At 28.1% G+C, this 13,394-nt stretch overlaps 1 protein-coding gene across 1 annotated transcript in view; it reads left to right on the top strand.

Moving 5' to 3' along the window:
- Positions 1 to 13,394, top strand: part of LOC101238286 (folliculin) — a 58,960-nt gene that overhangs the window by 29,897 nt on the left and 15,669 nt on the right. The window contains exons 8-12 of the mRNA XM_065791475.1: positions 152 to 188; positions 2,029 to 2,113; positions 4,651 to 4,715; positions 4,809 to 4,901; positions 9,267 to 9,312. Of these exons, the coding sequence (XP_065647547.1) occupies positions 152 to 188; positions 2,029 to 2,113; positions 4,651 to 4,715; positions 4,809 to 4,901; positions 9,267 to 9,312 (326 nt within the window). The remainder of the gene's footprint in view (positions 1 to 151; positions 189 to 2,028; positions 2,114 to 4,650; positions 4,716 to 4,808; positions 4,902 to 9,266; positions 9,313 to 13,394) is intronic.

The following is a 13,394-nucleotide window of genomic DNA, read 5'->3' as shown; positions in this document are numbered from 1 at the left end:
TGTAAAATACACTAACACAGTTTACATATATATATATATATATATATATATATATATATATATATATATATATATATATATATATATATATATATATATATATATATATATATATATATATATATATGTATATATATCATCTTTTTTATAGCAATTTTAGAACAGTTATTGCTGAACTGCAGTCAAAGGTAACTAATTTTTTATATTAAATAACTTCTTGACTATTTTACCATTTGGTTGGGCTTCAGAAAACATTGTGTAGCGTTAACTAAGGCAAGACAAACATTTTTTGTATGTTCTCTTGATCTATTATTATTATCAATTATTATTATCCCTGGTCTATTATTATCCTGATTTATTATTAAATGTCTCAAGAATAAGACAGAAATAATTAAAAAAATTTTTTCTAATTAGTCTTTTGAATCTAATGACCACCCACTTCTTGATATTCTAAGCAGAATAATTTGTCTTTTAAATCTAATGACCAACCACTTCTTGATATTCTAAGCAGAATAACTTATTATTGCTGTTGCTCTTAACATATCAGAGGCTTTTGATGAAGTTAAAAATGCTGTTCATTTCACAAGCTTTCTTTCTTTGGTGTATCTAGGTAAATTTTTGAAATCTTTGATGAATAACACTCTTTTTCATTTTCAGTAGCTTCTGGAAAGTAACCTCTTCTTTGAATCAGGGTTAACTCCAAGTAATTTGATTGAAATTTTTTAATAGCTTATTATGAAAGATAATAGTTTTGTTGTAAAAACTGTTTTTTTAGTTATTGTATTATTTTCCATTACATGCGGATTAGGAAATAATAAAAAAAGAGAACGTACAAAGTATAATTGAATTTTTTAACGTGGTGGAAAGTAAAACAGATATTACCAATTTACTGGATCACTTAAAAATGCAAATTTGTTTTCTACATTGTTGTAGGCTTCTGCTCTTTTTTCAAATTGAGTTTAATGAGTCTCAATTATTGAATAATAAATGATAATACAAAAAAAATTCTCACACTAAATTCTACCTCTACTGCCAAAGCATCATTTGGTTGCATCTTCTGAATTTGTTTTTAAAATGATGACCTTTTATAATGGGTGATCTAAATAATAGGTGATCTTAATATGAGAATACTCTAGCCATACCTTCAAATTGTTTAAAATCATTTTTTAAATTTTGGAGTTGTATTTCCCAGTGAGTGATAAAGATCACCACTTGTTGTCAGATTTGTTATAGTTCTTTATTAAAAAAAATAATTTTGTTGAAAAAATTTTTTTTTAAATAATAGAGTAATGAAAGCAAAATTAACGCTTGGTTTTTTTAAATTATAATTGAATTTCTTAGCATCACCCTGAAATAACTAGGTTACTTGGTCATACTATACTTGACCGTATATTCTTACCTAATGAACTAGGGTATGTAAATAACTTCACTAATTATAGTTAAGAACACCATTTATGGTTTAACTTTATGGAGTTCATGGATAAATTCTGATGCATCAAATTTTAGGAACATAATGCATATATGCTCATAATAAAGTATTACAAAGCTCTTACTTTTAAATGAGTCTATTTGCTAATGATACAACTTGTATTACAGACTTATTGTTAATGATACAACTTATATTATAGACTTCATAAATTCTTCCAAGTAATCACATTTTGATTATTTAGAACAAGTACTCATCTTGAATCTGATCTCTTTTTTGAATTTCTGACTCAAAAAAATCTAATCTGTTTTTTCCGCTAATCATTATCACAACAATATTAATGTTTCTATAGTGATGTTTCTATTGTAACCAATCACAACACCCATTATACACATTTTTCAATATTATTCAATTACTGCTTTATTTTAAACCTTATTCATTTGTTGCTTTATTTTCAACCTTATTCAATTACTGCTTTATTTTCAACCTTATTCAACTACTGCTTTATTTTAATGTATTCTATTGATTAATCTTTGAAAATATATAGTTCAATGTACATAATAGCAAAATGCTTTATTTTTTTATTTTTTTATTTTTTTCAGGCAGACATTTATTACAAGAATGAGCAATCAGAAAAACCTCAACTTGATTCTCATTTTCTTCCAAGAAAGACAGTGTTAACACCAGGTAATTATTTTACATTGTTAACACCAAGTAATTCATTTTTGAAGCACTTTTATAGTTTATTATTTAAAATTTTTTGGAAACCGATATATTTTTTTAAATGTTGTATTATTTTTATTGCATTTCTTAAATAAAGATCAGAGAATTAAATTTCTTAAATTTTCAGAGAATAGTAAAAAAAAAAAAGTTTGCATCAGCTAACAAATAATTCGAGAAAGAAAGTTGAAAAAGTACAACCCTTTAACACTGTATTTTTTGATTTAAGAAAGAACTTTTTACCATAAACCACAATCTTGTTTTTAATAAAATAAAAACACTCAGATTTTTCGGAATGTAGTATGAGTTAATTAAAGTGTTTTTATTTCAAATATTCCAGAGAGATTTATCAAGTACAAAATAAGTTTCAAAACTGTTGATTTTGTTTATAAATTTGATTTGCCAAATTTTTTTAGAGTTTTGATAATCCATACTGAACCACAATGACAAAAATATAGTAAATTAAAACAGATATAAGAGATTTACTGGATTGCTAAGAAATGCAAATATGTTTACAGTGACTGATAAAGTTTATAAGTTATTGTCAGATTCTAAGATGCTACTCACATACTGACAGTGCTACTTGTTCATGGAGAATTTTGTAAAATTTCATCCATTATAGTCAGTGTGAAAACAAACTTATTGATTTGCAATACTGTTACCCCACTTTAGGAATCTAGTATACACTTCTCATTTAAATAATGCAGTACTTTGAATGTCATTTGACATTTTATGACTTTCAAATGTTAGTAATGTGATAAAATGTCACATTTCTAAAAAAATGGTTTACCAACTGGCGGCCGTGGCGCAGTGGTTAGAGCGCTTGCTTAATAAGCAGGAGATCCAGGTTCAAAAACGAGCTCTGGACAAATTTTCGCGTCACGGTAAGGAAGGAGGCGTGAACTTCCTGGTTAAATGCACTTCCGCGGTGCTCTGTGACAAGACCGTTAGGACTTCTTGGGGCACCTAAAATAAAAATTAAAAAAAAAAAAAAAAACTACTGGTGATTGGGAATCGCCATGGTGATTAGGAAGCCATTCTTAGTATGATACTTATTTAATCTACATTTAATCTACTACCAGTTGACTCAAAAAGATTTGAGTCAACTGGTAGGCTATCCTGCAGTATCATGTCAGATTTCATTTATGATTGATGCATATTTCATCCATGAGTTTTGTGTACCTTATCACTCATTATTTTAGTGGCTTAACAAAAAATGATTTTGATATGTATGACATTGCCTTTCCCAACACTACAATATTTAGAAATATGATTTTCTAAAAATGGATTCTCTTCAGATCCTCAGTAGACCAGTCCGCACTTGATATATATGTGCATAATTGTTGAAAAAGATGTTTTTAGCATTCGTTTTGGCACTTAATTTGGTCTTTTAAATGATGTTTCAAATCCTGTCTTTGACACAAATGTCAAAGACACGATTTGAAACAAATGTCAAATTTGGCACATATTAGTGTCAAATTTGACATTTGTTTCAAATCCTGTCTTTGACATTTGACAAACAAAATGATTTGACACATATTAGTGTCAAAGACATGATTTGACACATATTAGTGTCAAATCATGTCTTTGACACTAATATGTGTCAAATCATTTTTTTGACACAAATGTGTCAAATCCTGTCTTTAACACAAATTTGTCAAATCCTGTCTTTAACACTAATATATGTCAAATCATGTCTAAGACACTAATATGTGTCAAATCATGTCACATGATTTGACACAATGTGTGTCAAATCATGTCTTTGACACTAATATGTGTCAAATCATGTCTTTGACACAAATGTGTGTCAAACCCTGTTTTTGGCACAAATGTGTTTCAAATCCTGTCTTTGACACAAATATGTGTCAAAGCTGGAAAAAATGTATAGGGTTGTTTTTAAAAAACATGATGGAAAAACTAGAAAATGTATTTTTTGCGTATCAATGAATCAATGATGCACAAAAAATACATTTTCCAATTTCTTTAGCATATTTTTCAAAAACAGTCCTTTCTAGTTCTTTCAGTTTTTCCAGCAGAGTGGACACCCTATATATTGCATATATTAATTTATGCAACTAATAGTTATAAAAATATGTATTAATATTAAAGTAATGATATAAATAATTGCCTAATAATATAAATAAAATAGTGTATATATATATTATTATTATTATTATTATATAATTTTTGTGTTATAATAATACTTCGCAAATTTGGCAACAACTTGGCATAACAACAAATTTGGCAACAACTTGGCAAATTTGGCATAACATGTATATATATATATATATAATAACTTTTAGTATCTTTTTTTTTAAATAACAACAATCATTATCTTTTTCTTTGGATTCTCAAAATATCATTTGTACAATTGCTCTTTGAGATTTTAAAACTTTTTTTTTTAACATCATCTGTTATTTCTAAGTTGCCCTTAGTTTTAAGTGCACAAAGTTTTTGATACTTACATTCACTAAGTAAAGTTTTCTATTGCGCTTGCATTTTAGATGCTTTTAGAAGAAGTAGAGGAGGACAGATTTATCGTTCGCTGCGTCAAATTATTAATGAAAAGGTTTAAGTTGTTTAAAATGTTAAGTAGTATAAATAAAATTTATCCAAGTTTATCTTATTATAAAATTTATCTTGTTTAAAATATTATTTCAAGAATGTTTTTGAGAAACTTCATAAAGCATTTTCATGGATTATACAAGCTTCTTGTGAGAGATATACCGAAAAATTATTTGAAGGTACATCTATGGTAAGAGAATATTTTTTCTTCACTTTGTTGTGCCCAAATTAGGTTAAACAAATCAGAATTTCTTTATTTTCTAATTAGTTAATTATGCTTAACTTATTAAAATTAATTATGATTAGTTAATTATGCTTAACTAATTAAAAATAAATAGTCAGTGGTCATTATTTAGTTATTTTTAAATATTTGGTTAAAATTGCTTAACTGTTGAGTTATTTAACCATCATTAGTTAACTGTAATTATTTAATTATGTTGGATTAATTAAGAATAATTACTTAGCCATTTTGTAGTTATTTAATTATGTTGAGTTAATTATGAATAATTAGTGAACCATCATTTGTCAGTTGTTCCTAATTAGTTTTTTGATATTTTATTAACAGTAATTTGTTGTTTAATCTTAATTTTATTAAATATTAACTGATTGGAAGAACTATTATTATAAGTCATTAATATATATAAGTATTGGCATGTAAACAGACATTCAAGTCCCTTAGTTATGGGCATAACTATTTAAATGGCAGAGCTATGGTCTTAACAATTGAAATCTGGATAGTGGGTGACTATTAAAAAACCAATTATATTCGCTATTAAAATTTTATTTTATTTTAATGATTTTAACCATTTGGGTTATTCCATATAGTTACGGTTGTGACTCTACTGCAAAAGGTGAAAATATAAGCAAGGAACTTAATAAACCCTTTTTTTTTTTGGTAATGTGAACATTTGGTCTCGTACTACTATCTGAAAAATTTACAGTAAATTTTATGCTATAGTTGCATTGCTATGTCAAAATAAAATCAGTCGCGGTCATGACAGCTACAAAAACAGAAACAGAACTTGTTTAAGTAATTTTGTTTTTTTGTAGAAAACTTTCAACTAATTAAAGACTTAATCTTTATAATTATTTTTTATAGGATGTTATATTAACTATAATACAATATATTAATTTTTTTTTGTTCATGTTTTACATAAAATGGTAGCTAATAAAAAGTTGCGGTCGTGACAAATATTGTACTATCAGATAAGTTATACATTTTAGGTATTTTTAAGGTATATTTTAGCATTGGCAAAGTTTTTAAAAATATATGAACAATTTAAACAATGTTTATAGTTATCCTTAGAAAAATAAAAGAAACATCAACAAGTTTTTAGTAAAAAAATTTAACAAATCACTTTATTAAATTGCGATATTAAAGACATATTTAAATAAACTAAACAAATCAATATACCAAATAATAATTTTTTGTTTGCTGTGTTATTCATCTGATAGTGGTGATATTTTCTACATGCTAAAAATTTAATTCTTAACTATCCAGTAATGGTCGTATATCTTCAACCTTTTCTGCTTGCAGTAAATTATCGCTTAGTTGACTAAAATGTTAATCGATTTCATCTTCAGTCAAATATATTAAATTTACAGTTGAATCTATACATATATAGTTTCATAAAACTGCCACGCATCTTGAATAATAACTTGTCTTGCTTTAACCTTTTGCCATGTTATTCTTTTTAAAGTTCCTCCTACCCCATCAATGGCTCCTTTTCCATGGGTTGTAGCAATAAAATTGTACTCGAAAGTTGGAATATTAAATGTCACTTGACAATACTTCAGGAATTTTAAAATAAAGCAGTTTTTAAATTGAGAAGATGGACCATCACTCCACAATTTTACTTTGTGTATAATTGAATTGGTTGCGTAAGCCTTTAAAAAATATATTACTAATGTTATGCATCCTTCAGAGATAAAAATAAAAGATATAAAAATTGAAATGTTTAAGAAAAATACCTTTAAAGTTAATTCAAGGAAAACACTGACCCATGTTTTGCTGTGATCATTTTTATCTGTTAAATAAGCAACCATATTTTTTAAATCTTTACCATAAACAGCAATAGTGAAGATTGTTATTTGAGATTGACTCCAATAACCACTTTGAACTTGTTCTTGATGAGTACAGCAATTGTTTTGGCTAAGATCAAAGTGTATTAATAATTCACCATCCATAATATTATCTATTTGGTGGCGATAAACAGACGCCTGGTGATGTTTAATTAAATGGTGAATCCGAAATTGAGTTAGCATTTTCAAAAATTCTGTAAATGTTGCATACAAAGACTGTTTGGTCAATCCCTGCTGTATACAATTTGTAACCTTGTCTTTGTACCAATTTATGTAACTGACTTCAATGCATTCTTTGTTTTGCTCTTTGGATGGTGGTAGCATTCGGTTGTTAGGACAGTTAGCACAAAAATCTACATGACAGTAAGAGGCAATCTGGAGTGAAAGGGTTGCAAAGAATCCATTTGTTTACCCAGTTTGTGTTATAAGATTCAAGTTTAAGGTTTGAGGATAAATCGTTGCATATATTAATAAAATTTTCATGAATTAGACAACAGCAGGTTTCAAGTGGTATCTCTGAATATGTGAGTATTTGAGCTGGACGAAGTGCACAAAATTTAGAAAATTTTATTACGCTACCAAATTCTTCTGCGTACAGGGCATAACATTCCCTTAATTTAAGTAACAGGTAACGTTTTTAAAATTTTTCACGTTTTTGAAATTTTTCACTTTTGAATTTGTTGGATTGATGACTGTGCTGATATTCAAAAGCGTTTGCTTCACAAGAAAGGATGTCTAAACACATTCTGAAGAACATAAGAAAAAAAGGCTTGGTAACAGAAAGCTCTCACGTGTCGAACATTCATTCAAAGCACGTTATGAACTGTATATCTTCTAGAAAGGTGTCAATTATTCTTTGTTTGGAAATCAAAAATTAGTGGTCAATAATCATAAGTACCAAAACATTTAAATTCTGATGTAGCTGCTGAGTCATTACTGCAAGATAACTGTAAACATGATCAATGCAAAAGCTGATCATTAAAAAAAATGCCGGTTGAATTCCAGTTGGTATCATTTAACGGAAAAATAATTATCACATTAAAAGCTTTTACAGTAAATAATGTAGCTGGAAGAAAAAAAATTGTAAACATTTTAAAAACATTGAATTCCTGAATGTTAGACCAAAACCAAAAATTGGTATTCTAATTGGCATGGATATACTCAGTTGCACTATGTAATTAAGGAAGTAAAAGAAGGATTTAATTAATCAATGGCCTGGCTGACACTGCTTAGATGGACATCAGTTGGCAATACTGGTGGATCTTTTCAAACACTTTATGAAGATAATGCCTAATACAAAGGAAATAGAATATGCAAACAACACAATTAAAATGTTATGGAAATTAAAGGTGATGAAGAAATATAATTTAAAAAAATACTAACAATAAGACACTATTACCCTTAACATTGTGACCCGTTAGCTAAAAACAGAAAATGGAAGAAATGAGCTAAAATTACCATGGACTAAAAACAGACTACAAAACACGAAAAAATATTTAATGAAAAATGAAAGTCTTGTAAATGATAATATTATTAAGCAGTATTAGGAAATATTAGGAAAAATATATATTAGGAAATATATAGGAATTTTAGGAAAAAGAATACTTGTAGAAAGTTGATAAAAAAAATCCAGGAGATAGTTGGTACTTAATATATTTTTTAATTTTCCGTTCTGATAATTTATCAAGGACCAAAACTTCAACAAGATCTTGTGACAGTTTAACTTCAATTTTGAAAATATCTAGTCGATTTAGCTTGTGATGTAGCAGAAATGTATTTAAGAATTGGATTACATAAAGATGATCAAAAGTACCAATGAATTTCATGGAGAAATCTGGATCCAACTGCTGAGCCTGATGTGTTTCAGTTTAATTGACTGGTATTTAGGATTAACTCAGCCTCTTTTATGGCGCAATTTGTAACCCAAAAACGCGCAAGAAAGTATGCACAAAAATTCCCTTTGGCTTTTGAAGATCTTCTTGAAGGAATATACATAGGCAATACACTAATTTCTGTAAGTTATACTAAATTATACAAAGAACTCAACCTTCTATGGAGTTCAACAGGAATGTTTTCAGGAAAATAGCTTTTAAATTCTGTTATTTAACCAATGTAAGCGTTATTAAGATTAACATTAATGACTAAATTAATTAACTTTTAATAATTAATTGTTAAATTAATTAACTTTTAATAATTGATTGTTAAATTAATTAACTTTTAATAATTAATTGTTAAATTAATTAACTTTTAATAATTAATTTGTAATAATTATGAGGGTTTTTTTAGTTGTTTAATAACTTGATAAATTGGAAATTATTTTCTTATAGTAAATAATTACCAATTAATTTAATTATATAAAATACGTTTTAAAATATCACAAGTATTTGGTTTTTTATATAGCAAATCTCATTTTAATATCTGTTGTTTTCAAAAGTTACAATAGTTGTATGCAAATTTTGCAATGACATTTTAGAGTGGTTACATGGATGATGAAGAAATGACATCCTCACTTTTGGAAGGTAAGTTGTTTTTACCTTTTGTACGTGGCATGGTATTGTGTATAAATAAAGCTAATAATGATAATGTAATCGTTTATTATGATAATCGTTGGGCTGTGAAAAGTAAAAATTTAAATGACTTTAATGCCAAATTATTGATAGCTATAATTAGTAATATATGTATTAGGGTGGTTCATATTATACGAATTTTTCAAATTGAACTTTCTCCTTTACTTAAAAATTAACCATTTTTAAGTTTAGTTGACAGTTTAGCTGACAGTTTTAAATGATTTCTGGTGTACTTAAATATTTAAGTAAAAAAAGAAAATAATACATAAAATTATTAATTAGTGTTATTTTCAAGGTTTTTCTCCATATATATATATATATATATATATATATATATATATATATATATATATATATATATATATTATATATATGAGACCGTCAGCTTCAAAACTGGCCCTTTGACATTTTTTTTGATTTTGAATGAAGCACGCCAAATGTCTCGTAATGGCTTGCACTATATTGAAAAATAAAAAAAATGGTGCAAAACCGGCTCAATCCTATAGTTTTTACTATGTAAAATTCAGCAAATGGTGCAAAACCGGCTCTTTTTGCTTGCGCAGCTGCTTCAAAACCAGTTTATTATTTCAACCAATAGGAAAGCACTTATCATACCACGTGATCACAACAGCTGATATTGAAAATTTTTTCGTTTTTAATGCTTTTATCCTCTGGAAATTGCACATTTTTTTGTGATTTGTCATGTAAGTAATAGAAAAAGTAGAAAATATTTATAAAATATGATTTAACTAAACATTTACAGACTTTTTGCGATGGAAAACGATCAAAAAGTAAAAGAAACAAGCAGACTCCAGTCACGCAAACGCGTGGCAGACACTGAAAACACAAAACGAGCAAGGGAGAAGAAAGCTAGATATGCATTACTGATGAAGTATTATTTGTAATTATGTTTATTAACTTTTAACTTTTAATATTTTTCTGCAGGTATTCAAAGAAGAGTCCACCAAAAATCCCTTCATGCAAGCACAAATAAGGTGCTTTCCAATGTCACTGCCTGTCACAGAGTGATGTCACCACTTTCAATGAGCGATTTTATCAAGCAAGTAAAAAAACCAGGACAATTTCATTTTGTTACAAAGGCTGTCTCTTCCTCTATAAGAATACCAGTTTGTATGAGAACATTTTTAGGAATATTAGGCATAAAAAAACATAGACTGCTTGGAGTTATCAGTAGATATCACAAATCTGTTACTTTAGCCAAAGAAAGTAGAGGTGGAAAAGCAGAGAAATTTATTGAGAAAAAAGAGAAAGTAAATAAATTCATAGAATCATTTCAAGTTAGTGAAAAGCACTACTGTAGATCACACTCAAAATGTAGGCAGTACTTACCAGCTGAAATCTCAACTGCTGCAATGTGGAAGATGTATAACAAAAAGTGTGACAGTCAATTAAAAGTTACCAAATGGTTTTTTACTAATATATTCAATACAGAGTATAATCTAGGTTTTGGGACCCCTAGAGTTGACACCTGCTCTGCATGTTCTGAACTTAAAACTAGAATCAAAAATACAAAAGATCTCCAAACTAGAGAAAAAATAATTTTAAAATTAAACATCTATTGCCAAAGAGCTGATGCTTATTTTGACAAGCTGAGGGAAGAAAGTGATGACCTTGTTACCTTCTCATTTGATTGTGAGAAAAACCAAGCTTTACCTAAACTATCAGATCAATAATTTATTTTTAACCTTAGTATAATTTTATTTTGGAAAAAGGTATCAAAAAAAAGAAAAACATTTTAGAAAGAATTTTTATTGCATTTTATATTTATTATAAAAGAATTTATAATTTTTTTACAAAATAATGTTAAAAAATTAAAAAACTGACTAGTAAATTCTCTATTGGATTCAAGTCTGGACTATTGGCAGGCCATGGAAGGACTTGAATTTTATTAGAATTGAACCAATCACTAACAACATGCGCTTTATGACACGGCGCATTATCTTGCTGGAAAATAAATCCATCTTGCAACTGCCATAAATCAATGCTAGGAATAAGCGAGTTTTCCAAAATTTCGATGTACCTTTCTTTGTTGAGTCTACCATCGAATAAATGAAAAACGCCAACTCCACAGGCACTCATACAGGTCCAAATGCCTATTGAGCCACTGCCTTGTTTTGTTCGTTTCAAAATGCATGATTCATCGAACCGTTTGCTTGGAAGTCTACGCAACATTACGCAACCTTTTCTGTTGTCTACCTCAACGTTCATTTCATCACTAAAGACCACACGGCTCCACTGATCTGTTGACCAATTTTTATGTAGTTTGCACTCCTTTTCCTGGCAAATTTTTTATTTAAGCGTGGTTTTTTTGCAGCAGCACACCATAAATAATTTAAATTGTGAAAGACCCTTCGCACAGTTCTAGGACTTGCTTTCAGACCATTTGACAGTGTCCATTTTGTAGACAAATCTGTAGATGATGCTTGTCTGTTTTCTTTCATTAATCTTACTAACGAGCGAACATCACGGTCATTTGAAATTTTATTGCGTCCAGTCCTATGACGATCATTAATTGGCCGGGTCTCTTTGTATCGTTGAATTATGTTAATAATGCAAGAGTGAGACCTTCCCAGCTTTTCTGCTATTTGTGTGATGCTATAGCCTTCTTCTTTTAATACAAGAGCCGCGTATCTGTCTTTTTCTTTGATCTTTGCACGCATTTTTGCAATATTTTTATATCCTTATTGCAATTCAAAAAATAAATGTTTATTTGATATCGAAACTCAGGTTTTGACATTTTAAGCAATTAAGACAGTTAAAAAAAATAATGGATTATTATTAATAAGTGCAAATTAAAGATTTGAAAGTGGTCGTTAAACTTTGTCCAATTTATTTAAAGAAGATTTATAAGTACTCATCAGTTTTTTAATAAGTTAAACGCTATTTAATTAGAATTAGATTAAAAAAATTATACCACTTTAATCTGTATGTTTTAATTAACAAGATATTAAAAAAAAAAATTTAATATGTCAATTAGAATCTTCTTAATTTTAATTTAAAGATTAAGAAACCAACTAAAAAATGAGTGGTCTTTAATTTTTGGCCACCGCTGTAAAAAGAGTCAGATTGTGCTGTGATGGATGCCCTGGGCAAAATAAGAATACAGTAATGGTTGGTATGATCAGTTATTGGCTCCACAATAAAGCTCCTCCTCATTTTCAAACAGTGGAACTAGATTTCCCAGTGACAGGTCACCTCTTTATCCCACCAGATAGGGTGTTTGGCACCATTGAAAAGGTCATCAATAAGAAGGAGATCATTGTTAGCCCCAAAGAGTATGTGGAGGTCATTGAAAAACATTCTGCAGTTTTCCACTTAGGAGAAGATTATGAAATTTTTGATTGGAAAAGTTATTTAAAAACAATTCTAAGAAATAATGTTTCTTGGCATTTCAATCAGAAGAAAATAATGAAAATAATGCTGTGGTGAAGATGGATCATCTGATGTTGATGATGTTGATGTTAGGATTTAGTAATTTAAATTTTGTGAATTTGAAACTATTTTATTGTAAAGAATTTTTTATTATGACATTGACTTGCCTTTTTAATGTGTTTTTTAAGGTACATATAAAAAAAAGAAAGCTATATAATTTTTGTCTTGCTAATTATTATATAAGTAAATTTAATCTTTTAAATGTTGTTCACACATGTATTTGTAGCCTATACATGTCTAGCAGAAATTTTATGTATACCATAAATTTATTTAATAACACCTGCCCGCTGAATGTGCTATATATTATATTGAAACTTTATAATGAAACATCATATTGCAAGAACCATAATAAATTTCTCATTAAAAATTTTTTCAGTGTTTTGTTTCTTCTACTATAAAACCCAGGTAGCTAAAACTTATATGACATGTGATGGAGGTATTTCTTCAATTTTTATGACCACTAATAATTAGTTACGTTATTGCATTTTAATAGAAATTTAATGCACGGCAAAAATTATTTCAAAATATATTTAACTTTTTGAAAGCATTAGCGGGCTATCCTGCTAAAAAAAGGGGGGAGA

This window comes from Hydra vulgaris, chromosome 02, assembly GCF_038396675.1.
Source record: "Hydra vulgaris chromosome 02, alternate assembly HydraT2T_AEP".
Classification (NCBI taxonomy): Eukaryota; Metazoa; Cnidaria; class Hydrozoa; order Anthoathecata; family Hydridae; genus Hydra; species Hydra vulgaris.
The sequence above is the reverse complement of the archived record's forward strand: the minus strand, read 5'-3'. Positions and strand labels throughout refer to the sequence as shown.